The sequence below is a fragment of the Pyrus communis genome, chromosome 5, assembly GCF_963583255.1.
Source record: "Pyrus communis chromosome 5, drPyrComm1.1, whole genome shotgun sequence".
Lineage (NCBI taxonomy): Eukaryota > Viridiplantae > Streptophyta > Magnoliopsida > Rosales > Rosaceae > Pyrus > Pyrus communis.
This window is the reverse complement of record NC_084807.1, coordinates 11217464-11232013: the sequence shown is the minus strand read 5'-3', so window position 1 is coordinate 11232013 and position 14550 is coordinate 11217464. Positions and strand designations below refer to the sequence as shown.

The window sequence follows — 14550 nt, the reverse complement described above, 5'->3', positions numbered from 1 at the left end:
ATTCTTTTGCCCAACGATGTTACTTCATTAGCTTCTTTGTGAAGGAAGGTGTTACCAGGTTCTGTGTTTGGCACATTGAAATCCGAATCTTTTATTGAACTTCGCAGTGAAAGGCAACCTTGTCTTCAGGTTTCCAGAACCCAAGGCCAAGAATGTTCCTTCTTCTGCCGTAATCACTTAAGTGCAAAGAGTTAGCAGCGCATTCGACACTACCACCACATCTTTTCTACTCATCCAACAGAGCTCGGTTGCAATTTGACATGCTCGCATTCACACGAAGGACGTAGTTAGGTCAATAATTACTCGGCCTACATACCACATATAATTTTTAGAGTCAACAACTATATATATAAAAAAATAAAAAATAAACATCTGGTTTTAAATTTAATATATAAACTGAAACTACGGTATGTATATGCACAAGATGCATAACAGTGATGAAGCCTAAAGTTTTTATACATTGTTAATTCTTAAGAGCAGTGCCTTCGTCACTTTATGATTTGAAGAAGGCAAATTAATAAAGTAGCATGAAAATTGAAGGTACAAAGGTTTAACAAATATATAAGGGGAAAACGGTTATTAAATTTTCTTTTTAATTACAAGCTTCTTACAGATGAAAATATATAAGAAATTTGTAAATTTTGAAGAAGAAAATTATATGCTATTAGAGCATTTCCTACGGAGAAATGCAAATTGAGATGGAAAAATACATTTACATCTCACTAAAAATTCGGGAGATGTATATATGAGTTTTGCTACAATTGAAAGAGATAAATTTGGGATCTCGTTAATTTTTCTCTCTTGGAGAGTTTCCCAGCCAAGATAAAATAAATGTCCATTTCAAGGGCATGATGCTATGTTTTATATATATATATATATATATATATATATACACACGATATAATAATGTATACTAAATTCATCTAAACTTAGAAATAAAAGATTTGAACTTAAATATAAAGAGAAACAACAATAATTTGATTGAACAAAGAAGGAGAGACATTCTCTTCGTCAATTCATCATTTGGCAAACGTGAGCGTTTTATTCTTTAAAACGTGATAAATATATATTGATTAGGTGATACCACTAAAGCTACCAATTCATTACAAGTGAGATTATCTTACCGCGTTCTATTTAATTAATTAGGTTAATTTCAGTTTACTACCTTCAATTTTCTTGGTTTTGAACATTTGGTACATGAAATTTTTTCTATTCCAGAGTGGTACCTAAAGTTATAATTGTGGGACATTTGCATACATACATTAAGATTGTTGTTAAATCAGCCGTTAATTGGTGACGTGGCACCCACATGGACAATGACTGGGCACCACATATCAATATGGGCCCACCTAAATATTTAAAAATTTATAAATTAATAAAATGGGTTAAACTTTGTTTACTACCCTTATGTTTCATGGTTTTTAACATTTAGTACATCAAGTTTTTATCATTCCAGAGTCATACCTAAGTGTTAATTTTGGGACAGTCTCATACATTCGTTAGTCAAACTATTAGTTCTCCCGTTAAGTGATGACGTGGCACCCATGTGGACAATGATTGGGTGTCATGTGTCATTAAAAAATATTAAAATAATTAATTTAAAAAAAAAAAAAACCATCATTTCTCCCCCCCGCCCGCCCCCAACCAAGAAGAACAAGAAAAAAAAAAAAAACCGAATCTACAACCCAGAAGAAGAAGAAGAAGAAAACAAAAAAACCAAATCTGCAACCCAGAAGGAGGAAGAAGAAGAAGGAAAAAAAAAATACAAAAAAATCGAATCTGCAACCCAGAAGAAGAAGAAGAAGAAGAAGAAGAAATAAATAAAACAGAAAAACTGAATCTGCAACCCAGAAGAAGAAGAAGAAGAAAAAAAAAAAAAAAAAAACAAAACAGCAACCCAAACCCAATTCGTCCCCCCCTCCGCATTCCAAATCTGCAACCCAACCCAGAAGAAGAAGAAGAAGGAAAAAAAAAAAACCCGAATCTACAACCCAGAAGAAGAACAAGAAGGAAGAAGAAGTAAGAAGAAGAAGGAGGAAGAAGAAGAAGAAGAATAAGAATAAGAAAAAAAAAACAGCAACCTAAACCTAGCTCGTACCCCCTCCCCCCGCAACCCACCTGCCTTCCCCCACCCCCCCCCCCCCGGGCCTCGCGACCGAGAACACAAACCCAAACCATGAACTGGGTTTTTTTTTTCTTCTTCTTCTAGGTTGGGGGCACCGGGGGGGGGAAGGGAAGAAGGGATAGGTTTTTTTTTTTTTTTCAATTTAATTAATTATTTTAATATTTTTTTAATGACATGTGGTGTCTAGTCATTGTCCACATGGGCACCACGTCATCATTTAATGGAAGAACTAACAGTTTGACTAACGGATGTATGAGACTGTCCCAAAATTAACACTTTAGATGTGACTCTAGGATGAAAAAAACTTGATGTACTAAATGTTGAAAACCACGAAACATACCCGTAAACAGAGTTTAACCCTAATAAAATTTAAAAAAAAAAATAAAATATGGGGCGTCGTCTTCTACATCACCTCACCCGCCGCTCCCACACAACCCTCTGTCCATTCTCTCCTCTGTGCCCACCCAATTCCGACTGCAACTCCAATCATTCCCGATCCAATTCTCCCAATCGTTCTCGATTAACCCTAATTTTAGCAAACCCTAGAGGTGCCGATCCCCTAAATACCATTGCAGAGAGGATCGATTTTACAACCTGGCACGAGAGCTCGTAACCAGGGCCGGTCTAGAGATTTTTGAGGCTCGAGATGACGTCAAAGAATGTGCCCTCATTTCATATAAAAAAAAATATTTGTTTTCACACGTAAAACATCGATAAAATTATATTTAAAAATAAAACACTTCAAACTCAGTAATTTAGAAATACGGAATAATTAATTTATTTTGTATCAAGAGAAGGAAACTAAAAAACTTCGGGCTCTCAAGTAGATAGAATATGAGTTTTGTTTTCCATCTGAACTTTTAAAGTGTTTTTGTATAAATTGTGAGTTGTTTTTTCTTATTTACTAACCTCGTCAATATAAGACTAAAAAAATATTAATGTTTTTGAGTCTTTAAGGATATGTATAAGTAATGAATGAACACTAAATTAAACCTTTTGATGACACGTAATATTATTTGAAAATTTGGTCTAAAAATTTAGTCTACGCATTATTTTTTGTTGAAGATTAAACTTGAATTGGAACATATATTTAAAAATAGCAACCCACATAGCTACTAGCTAGTAAATAAATTAACAACCAAATAAAAATTTGTTAAAATTGAAAAAAAATAAACATGCACATAGCATTTCGAACTTAGGACCTCTTGTTAATTTTAAACAACAAAAACCATTGCTTCTAATTAAACTTCTTGATCATTTAGCCAAATTTTATAAATTTATACTATTATGAAAAGAAATTTGTAAAAATTGGAATGTAAATAAGCACACATTGTATTTTGGAACCTAAGACCTCTTCATTCATTTTAAACAACAAAACCACCAGTTCTAGTTATACTCTTATAAAAACATATATAAATATATCACCTTAATAATTTTGGTGCCCCCAATTTTTTTGGGCCCCGGACGGTCGCCTTGCCCGCACTGAGCCTGGGCCGAGCCTACTTGTAACCAGAAGGCGGAGCAACTTCACAAAGCTCAGAGCAACGTCACGCCCAGCCCATCCTCTTCCTTGGAAGGCAACCCAATCGCGAGCTAGAGAACTGGACAAGGCTCGATGAGCCACCCAAGCCCGTTGTCGTGCCTGCTTTTGGGCCCGTTGAGAAGCCCTTGAGTAATCTCGAGCGGTTCTCGCAGTCGATCTCTCTGTGCATCCCCGCCCAGTACCTCTCTAAAGGTGGAGTTGCAAGGGATGAGTCAGAATTGGGTGGGTACAGAGGAAAGAATGGAGGGAGGTTTGGCGGGAGCGGCGGGTGAGGTGAGGTAGAAAAAGACGCTCAGATTCTTTTCGTTTTCTTTTTATTTTTTTATTTTTTAAATTTTATTAATTTCTTAATTTATCAATTTATTTAATATTTAGATGGGCTCATATTTACATGCGATGCTTAATCATTGTCCACGTAGGTGCCACTTCACCAGTTAACAACTGATTTAACAGCGATCTTAACAGATGTATAAAAGTGTCCCAAAATTATAACTTTAGGAACCACTCTAGGATCAAAAACTTCATGTATCAAAAACCAAAAAATTTATGAGTAGTAAACTAAGATTACCCTAATTAATTAATTAATTAAGTTCATCTCACATGTAGCTGAGAAGAAGACAAAAAAAGAAGAAAAAGACATCCTAAGGAGCATGGGTATCCGACGTTGGCCCCCGGAGGTAGACCTGGCATTCGTGTCGTATTTTCTGTGTTCGTGTCGTTTTCGTGTCATACATGATATCTTAACGGTTCTTGTCGTGTAACACCCGTTAAAATAAACGGGTAAAATGACCCGACCCGAAATCGACCTGATAATATTAACATGTAATATGACCCGACTAGTTACCCGTTAAGGAAAATATATTTTAAACCAATAAATAATCAAATGAAAAACATAATACTAAATAAGTATATACATACCATATTGTCACATCCAAAACATAAAATCTTATTTTTCTTTTAAGTATATTTTCGCTTACCTAAATTGATCAAATGGTAAAATTGGAAAATATTGGAATAGAGAAGGGGTTTTTTCGTCCAAAAAAGTTCTAATAATATAAGTGAAATAGAATCCAACGGTACAGATTTACAATCATTTATCTTACAGCTGTTATTTAAGTAAAGTTTTTAATAGTTTTTTAATTAATGTAGAAGTGTAAAAAATATATAAACGCTCGTAATGACAAGCTTTACAACTTTCATGAAGAGCTTAACTTCGAAATTCGCCACTATAATCATATAAATCATAGATCAAAATTTAACCATTGATTGTTGTTTACATTTACGCTTCATTGTTCTCATCAAATTTTGTTTTTTTTAGATTTTCTTTTTTGAAAACATGATCTATTAGAGGATGCAGGAAGATGAACGGTTTGGATCGTTGATATTATATTCAGAGTTTTATGGTTAGTGAAAATATTGCTTGATGTTTATAAAGTTTATACAAACTATATGACATCGACTCATATTTCAGTTAACCATAACTATTGAAACGTGATATCAAAGATCTGAACTGTTCATCTTCTTACATCCGCCAGATGATCATGTTTTCAAAAAAGAAAATTTTAAAAATGAAATTCAGTAAGAAGAATAAAGTATAAATGACAATCAATAGTTAAATAAAAATCGAAGTTGACCCTTTCATGAAAGTTGTAAACCTTGTCACTATGAGTGATTGTATTTTTTTTTTTTTTTTTACATTTTTTACAGTTCTACAATATTTATTATTAATTTTATTAATTTTTCCCTCAAATAAAAAACATTATTCATGAGGGTTTGGAGGATTTTTGACACACCCCGATCGAGATCAGGGCATGCTGGCCGTCACGTGGAAGTGACGTAACCATGTGCACAGTGCGGAAGCTAATAAAATAATAATGTAAATGTTACGAATAAATAAAAACTAGTCTTACATAAAGTAATAACAATAAGTGCAAGTGTAAGTGTGACGCTAAGTTCAGAGCATAAAGCCTAAGGCAGTCCAGGAGAAAACGATGTAACAAAAGTACACCCGAAGGTGGTCCTACGCTGGTGATCGTCTATCAGATATGCCGGGAAAATCCTCAGGGAAACCACCAAACGTGCTAGCCAACTAGAACCTGGAGGGGCGCAAAACAAAAGCGTGAGTGGGCCAAAAACAAAGCTTTTCGAAAACCATTTAATAAATAAGTTCTAACCCCTCACCGTAAAACCTGTATACTTCCCAGAAAATAGAGTATACATATATATATCATGCTCAAGAATATGCTATGCCAAAACCTCAAAGAAAAATGCAAGTGCTCAAGTAATCACACATCAATATCATATAATCTGCCAGCCGGAGTCACCTAACGTGACCTGTACGGCTGAATCTAGAGCTCAAATCTCAATCTCACTAACTAGACCTGCACACGAGTCGGAACCACCTAAAGTGGTATGTACGACAGGCCTGGGTGTAACATATATATACGCTCAAGTGCTACGATCACGTGAAGGTTGTGCGAATAATCGCGGGTCACCTACGAGTCGGAACCACCTAGAGTGGTATGTACGATAGGACTATGCACCTAACTTGGATCCAAGCTGAGCGTGTGGTGCGGGAGGTGAACATCACGTGAAGGACTGTGCCCAACTCTGGGCGGGAGCACTAACACCGGCGGTGCAGGTTATGAGCTCTCTATGCATCTCAAATCACTACTGAATGTAAACATAAATCACAACTCACCTGGCACTTACCTGTGCGTCCGCAGCACCAAACATACATATATATAAACAATTAACAATGCATAAATAACGGCAAAACTATAGGCATGGCATATAACGAATAAACGTTCTAAGTGAATTTCTGGGAAAATATAAGTATATAGGTATATACGGAAAACCAAAAGCCCACTCACTGGTACGTGGAAGTGTCGTAACCCCACTGCCTCGAGTGACCACGCTCGTCCTCGAGATAGGATTCACCTATATGCGAAACAACTATAAAAACGTTAATTTTAAAGCACATAACCAAACTTAAGAAATAACTTCTCATACAATGCTCAAATGGGGTGTATGAATACACCAACGTGATCTACTCAACCTCAGGATCATCCCCCACGCGCCGGCCAAGGCACGGCCACACGCGACGGCCACGCGCAGGCACGTGGCTGACGGCGTCAGTTAACGCCGTCAGGAATATTCCGTTAACTTTAACGGATTCCGTCAACGGCGTTAGGAATATTCCGTCCAAACTGACGGAATATTCCGTCGTCTTCTCCGGCGAGGCTCCGGCGCCGGAAAATCGGGAAATCTTTAAATCGTCCTATCTTCTTCGTTTTTCAACCAAATTTCACAAAATTGGTACCAAAATGAAGCTTACAATGAGAGGAACAAGATCATACCACTTTCAAGTGCTAAAATCCACGAAATCTCGCCTGGAAAATACCCCCAACTCCGGCCAACCTCGAAACTCGTGATCCCGACGTCCAAAACCTTCAAACAAACCACCCCGAGCCTCCTAAGGACCTCACCAAGCTTCCTACAAGCTTGAAATTCCCAAAAACATAAGAATTTACGTGTGCATGAACAGTACCAAAAATTAGGTATCCCGAGTTCGACGTGAAAAACGAAGGTATCCTTACCTGAAATGGGTATGGTTAGACTCCAATGGACCTCACGAGCATGGATATGTACTTTTTTTCTTCGATCTGTGAAGATTTCATGGGTTTTGGATGTGTGTCCGTACGTTTGGATGGAAATGAGAGGGAAAGGGAGCTCGGGACAGGGTGCAGGGCAGGGGAAAAGGGTGTGGGGTGTGGGAGAGTGTGTGTGTGGCCCAAAACATGCCAACGAAAACCCAAAAACATACCACACACGTAAAAATCACACTAGGGGCAAAACCGTCTTTTCACGCGTACGTTTTAAAATTTTCGGAACGGGCTGTCACAATTTTAAAAATCTAAATGATAATGTAAGTGTAACGATTATCTACTCGTGGAGGAATAATGATGAATCACGAGTGTTTATGTATTCTTTCACATTTTACATACTTGTATGTATGTCTTCTTAGTTCTTGCCTATACAAGTATTGTACTAGTTTATTTTAATTTTTGACAACGACATGTTAATGAATGATAATAAGGAACTCTCATAATAAAAATAAATAATGACTAAATTTTTTTTTTTTTTATAACTTATGTAGAATAATAATACAAAACTATATATTTAATATAGAATATATTGTATATATTAATATGGCTATTGTATTTTATAATAAATCTTTTAGTAATTAAACTTTAAAATTATCAAAATAATTTTTTTCTTAACGGATCGAAACGAGTTACCCACATGTTACCCGCGTGTATACCAGTTAAGAACCTGTTAATAACGAGTTCTTAACGGGTCACCCGATAATCATCTGATTAGTTATCATGTTGACCCGAAACCTGTTATTTTTGTGTTGTTTTCATGTCGTGCCACCTTGTCGTGTCTAAAACTGCTGGGTCTATCCGGAGGGAGGGAAAGTAAGACCGCTTCCAGCGTGCCCAAATTCCCTTAGGGATTGGCTATTAAATGACCCAATGCCCAACAATTGGCTCCAGCCCAATCAACTAGCTTGGGCTCCAAGCAAGCTCGATCTCTCCACTAGGCATAAATACACGGCCCCAACGCCTAAGAGACATAATACAAGGCTGACCTTATGGTGACGTCAGCCACTAATAAAAATTATAAAATACTAATATAAATTAATTAAAAATAAAATAAAATATAAAAAATTAATTAAAAATACTAATATTTTACTACGAATTGTCTTGACTATTCAGTTTGGGGATGAAAATGCACTTGAACAATTACAGTTCATTAGAAGCAATTACTATTTATTTTAGGGAATTGGTTGCCTCTAGACTAGGGAGCCTAGCAACACTGGAAGTGCGGTAAGAGACAAAGGAGATGAAGGTGGGACCCACACACCGCCATGGGCACGCTGTCTTACCAAAAAACCATCTGAAAATATGATTTCAATCAAGGGCATCCATCTACCAATCAAATTGAATCCATGATACCACATCGTACAGAGATTTTTCAGTGTGATTGGTACACAAGATGATACATCATGTGTCAGTGTATCATTATACAAATAATGAGATATATGTATTAAAAAATTAATAACTTAAAAAATAAAATTTCCCACCACTTACGTAAAAACACGTGATGTATTATCCATGTTCCAGTCAGAATAAAAAATTTCAATCCAGTTTAATTCCTCTGACCTAACCCTAAACAAATTTTTAAGCCAGCAAGGGAACGGCACTGCCATTCATCAACAAAAACAACATGGGAAAACCGAAAACCAAAAACCAAAAACTTCTGAAAAACAAGGCCAAACAACTCAACACTCTCTCTCTCTCTCTCTCTCTCTCTCTCAGCTCTCAAGGTTTCAAAAGTCTTCTCAATCAAAAGAAAAACCCCAAAGCCCAAATTCCAATCTTAGCAGTTCTTCCAACTCTCTCCCTCTCTCTCTCTCTCTAATACTTCACCTCTTTCAATTTCTTTCTTAATTATTTCTCCCAAACCCTTAACCAAGACCAACTACTTTCAATTAGCTTCACATGATAAAAAGATGAGCTGATGATGCATGAGAAGAACAAGTAACTAGAAGGAAGAAGATGATTTGATGATATCTCTTCAGCTCTTTCAGCTAAGTACTTGGTGGGTAATTATATGCCCTAAAAATTAAAACCCTTTCCCTTTTTATTTTCTGATAACAAAACCCTCCCTTTTCATTCTCAAAAGAAAGAAGGAAATACAAGAAGAAAGAAGAAGAAATCTCTCTTTCTCTCTCTTAATTCTCAAAATTTTCCTAGAGAAAGAAAGCTGTAGGTGCTTGAGCTAAAATTAGCTAGGTTTTGAGCAGTATAGAAGAAGATATGGATCCAATTGCAGCACGTGGACGTCCACTCCCACCTCCTTTTCTTTCAAGAGACCTTCACTTGCATCCTCACCACCAATTCCCACAACTCCACCCCCACCACCTCAACCACCAAAACTCCGAGGACGAGCAAAACAGCAGAGGAATCAACCGTGGAATCAAACGTGATCGCGGCGGTGGAGATGAGAACTCCGCGGGCGCTACCACCTCTCTGGAGGGAAAAGATCAACTGGGGTACACCAGCGCCGGAGAGGCCGAGATCACCAGACGGCCCCGTGGCCGCCCAGCCGGCTCCAGAAACAAGGCCAAGCCCCCCATCATCATAACCCGAGACAGCGCCAATGTACTCCGAACCCACGTCATGGAGGTCGCCAACGGCTGCGACATCATGGACAGCGTCTCGACTTTCGCAAGGCGTAAACAGAGAGGGGTTTGCATTCTCAGCGGCAGTGGAACCGTCACTAATGTCACTCTAAGGCAGCCGGCCTCTCCGGGAGCTGTGGTCACTCTACACGGCAGGTTTGAAATTCTGTCCCTTTCTGGGTCCTTTTTGCCGCCCCCCGCCCCGCCAGCCACGTCAGGCTTGACCATCTACCTAGCCGGCGGACAAGGCCAAGTCGTTGGGGGCCCCGTGGTAGGGCCTCTATTGGCTTCAGGGCCGGTTGTTATCATGGCCGGCTCTTTTGGGAATGCGGCTTACGAGAGGCTGCCCTTGGAGGAGGAAGAGGATCTCGCCGCGGCAGGGCAAGTACAAGGAAGTGGAAGGTCCCTCGGATCTCCAGGGGTTGGCGGGCAAGAACATCAACAGCAGCAGCAACAACTATTGCAAGATCCTAATGCACCATCGCTTTTTCATGGGATGCCACAAAGTCTACTAAACCAATTGCCTGCCGATGCATATTGGGGAACGGCACGACCTCCTTATTGACTGACTGATCAATTAAGCAAGAAAAAAGAAGTTTACTTGTGTTTTAAGTTTTCTCAATCCTCAGATCGATGGATCCCTTTCTTTCTCCTTTTTTTTGCAAATTAAACAGCTTTTGCTCATTCTTCTTATTTTATAAAATTTAGTTCTGTGTTTAATTAAATAGTTAGTTGAAGATGTTGATTAGTTGGTCATTATGGTATTAATTCATCGTCAATGGGTGTTTGGATTGAAGAATTGGATGTACAAAAATGGTGGATTTTGGTGGGGGGTTTGTTTTGGTTTTTTTTTTTATTAGTGGAATATATATAGTTACTTTCAATTCACCGCAAGTGATTGTAGCTGCATAGAGATGAAGCAGCAGCATGTTATGAAAAAGGTTGGCATCTATTTCACCTTTTTTCTGCAGTTCTTAATTGGGTGATTTACTCGTGTCTTACAATACCCTATTTCTCCTCCTTTATTTTCACTGTTAACAATCATCATTACACGACCCACACTTTCCTGTGTATTCCTTTCGACTCCCACGCTCAGAATTTTTATTTATTTTCCTTCTTCTCTTCATTGTTATTGTTAGAAGCAGTTACTGATGTTGTTGTGGAAGTTTTTTTTTTTGGTAACAATGCTGTTGTGGAAGTTAAAGACGCTTGTTGTAACTCTTAAGTTCGTGACTGTTTCAAGGTTGGTGAAAACGTCTTTTAATATCCCAAGAAAATGTGGTGGAGAGAGAAAGAGAGGCGGCCTCGGGGGTTTTTTCTCTGTCTGAATCTCTGACCGAGTGATTTGGATAGCTAGGGTTTTATTATGGAGGTGGTCGATCGACACGGACATTGGATACTGGGTCACACGTGCATTGCTCTGTAAAGCTCTTTTTCGAGGCAACAACCAGAACAAACTGACCTCAACTCTCACTCCCTCCTCTCTCTCTCTCTCTCTCTCTCTCTCTCTCCCTCCCTCCCTCCCTCCCTCTCTCTCTCTCACATTGGCTTCACAGAAGTAAAGGAATGGAGTGAATCTCCTCTCTCTCTCTCTCTCTCTCTCTCTCTCTCTCTCACATTGGCTTCACAGAAGTAAAGGAATGGAGTGAATCAAGCAGCTGAGAGAAATTAAGATCAGTAAATTTAGTTATTTATTTTTAATTAAAAAAACAAACTGTAGTACTGCTAGTTTTTTCTTGATTTTCTTTCTGTTCAAATATGCATGGTCCCCGAAACCCTAGCTAGCTCTGTGCTTCTCTATTTGGATTCTAATAGGTTTGTCTAGGCCCATTTCTGCACTTCATCGATCAGAGAGTACCGAGTCTCGTGTACTCTTAACTGGACATTACTAATTACCAGAGAAAGTTCCACTTATCTAATGTGTGTGTGTATGTAATATGTTTATGATTAGTACATGTCTTTGAGATTCTCTTCACTAAAATTTAGTGAATGAAGAATGTCTCCCTTGTTAATTTTTTTTATTTTTGTCAAACGATAGATTTGTTAGATTAGATGTTAGGGGGTGTAGTCAAACTAAAGATTTTAACGGATTTTAAAAATGATAGATTTTATAGGATTTAAGATGATTAAAGACTCCTACAAAATTCATATGGATTTTAAAGAATTTGAATGGATTGTGATGGATTGTGGTGGAAGGATTTGAAATCCTAGGGGGTGAGGTTGAATTCTTTTTAGTCTTAGTTATAGCTCTCAAATCCCACAAAATCCACAACTTATTGAAATCCTCCAAAATCTTGATTTTTTTAATACACTTAGATTTGAATGAATTTTAAAATCTTTTAATTGACTACACCTAGATTTGAATGGATTCTAAAATCTTTTAAAATCTTTTAATTGATTACACTTAGATTTGAATGGATTCTAAAATCATTTAAAATCTTTTAATTGACTACACTAGGATTTTAAAGTCTTTTAAAATCCTCTCAAATCCGAGTTCGAATCCACGCTGTGGTGAAAGAACAGCACTCCTCCTTACCACTATGGTAGACGGCCACTTGCTCTCCCTTATTAATTTACTTCAACTAGTTATTTTCCTCCCCTTTCTATTACTTAATTAATTTTCATTCATTGTTCTCCCTCATCTTTAAGATGGTGATGTGTGGCAGAAACCTTGTTTTGATTTTATGCTCCAAAAGAAACTACGTGAGGAAGGTAACTTCTTCAAGGTGATATGACGCAGGAAGCAATGAAAGGGTTACCAGCGTAATCCCTTGTAGAACAAAGTTATTTGAGTCCACCAGTTTGATAAAAATTTTAAAGGATAATTTGATTGAAAAAGTGAAAAGATGATTACAAAGCCATGGCTTAAATAAGCCTTTTACAACCTTTTGGAAAACTTAAAAGACTTAGGAAATTAAAATGAAAATAACTGACATAAAATAAAGCCCTTGAAACCCCAAAATACTCCATTTATTAGTAGACTGTTGCTTTGATGACTTTCTACAAAACCTCTTTTATGGGATTGAACACCTCTTCTACGACCGCACCAGAAATGAAAGTAGCGTTCATTCAACAAGAAAAGTTCAAAACATCAACTTTCGAGATATGACTGTAGCAAATAATCTATTAACACGTGAATTACCAATGGGAAGTGTTATTGGCACTTCAAAAATCTCATTCTACGTTCCTTACAAGTGTATTTTTCTTTCCTAATATTGAAAGTTTGGAGTGTATAATGAGATTTTTAGAGTGCTAATAACAATTCCCTTACCAATTCTCCAGTCACTTTTCTTTATTGCTCACCGCTTCCTTCTTTTAGTTTTATTGCACGTGAAATAATCGGATTTCTGTCTACATCATGATATAAACCTTAGATTCTTCAAAAATGGAATCTGTCCTCACATAATATTCCACACACAACTTATATCTACTATGCACAATCAGTATTCGAATCTTATATATGCCAAGAAATTGCATATATAATATTTCTAAAATCCCTTGTAAATTGTACACGCAAATATATATTTTACTACGCACAAACGAATATTAAAATTATTCATGTACCAACACAAACATCTTAGCTATATATATATAACATTTGATAAGCATCACTTGATCATCTTTGAAGTACAATCTGATCATGACTTTCTGTACAAATTGTCAATATTCTATTCTTGATATTTGAATTTCGAAATTGATAGCTACGTCTTCATCGATTCATGAACTCCTGCAGTAGAAGTATTTCATGATCCAAAAACGGCAGGCTGTCACCTTCTTCTGCTTTCCAACATCAGAAGAAACTGTTTGCATATATCATTTGTACGCGCAGTAGCTTTAAATGAATTCTGCTTCTATTCCGTTCCGTTTGATATGAAAGTTTTTTTTTTTTTTTTATTCTTCTTCTTACAATCTCAAGCTGGGATTTCCTAGTTGGGGAGTAATGGCAGATGACATCATCTTATGTAATACAAGTGGCACCATCCTGTTAGTTTAGAGTTAGGAGCGGTTGCTTACCTGTAAGTTAGCTATTTCTATAAATAGCAGCTAAGTACTTTGTATTCCTTCAGTGTGTAATAACAGAAATCATTCATCATTTGTTCATCTTCTTAGCTCTTCGATCCTAATTCTCAAATCCTATAATTCTAGCTGCACTGTTATGAAATTGGGCCCCGCCGGCCATCTTACTTGACACGAGTGTTAAATCTTGATAAAGATTATTAATTAGGCAATATATGTATATAGTTAGGCATGTCATCAATCTATTTTCAACTCAGATTAGGGTATAAGCTAACATTGATATATATGCATGCTTACAGGAAACTGATTGTTTAACTGAGGAATTGGTATGTTATGGATCATAGGTCTAGGTATTGGGCTGTGTTTACGTCAATGAAAATAACACCTAATTAATATATATTTCATTTATGATAGGATAACAATATATATTTCATTTATGAAAGGATCAAATACAAGACTCATATGACTAAAGAAGATATATAATTTCAAGATCAAGAGAGTACTTGTGAACGAAAATCTAAAAATACAAAATAATAATTGTAGATTGAAACACGTATGATCCAATGAAAACAATGCATGGATTCAATGTTGTAAAGGTCTTGTGAGTGATGAAAA

General features: G+C 36.9%; 1 protein-coding gene across 1 annotated transcript; it reads left to right on the top strand.

The window, feature by feature from the left end:
* The first annotated feature begins 9553 nt into the window (after positions 1–9553).
* On the top strand, positions 9554–10483 carry LOC137733208 (AT-hook motif nuclear-localized protein 22-like). Its single transcript, XM_068472364.1, has one exon. The coding sequence runs from the start codon at positions 9554–9556 to the stop codon at positions 10481–10483; it is 930 nt and encodes a 309-aa protein (XP_068328465.1).
* Positions 10484–14550: the final 4067 nt, after the last annotated feature.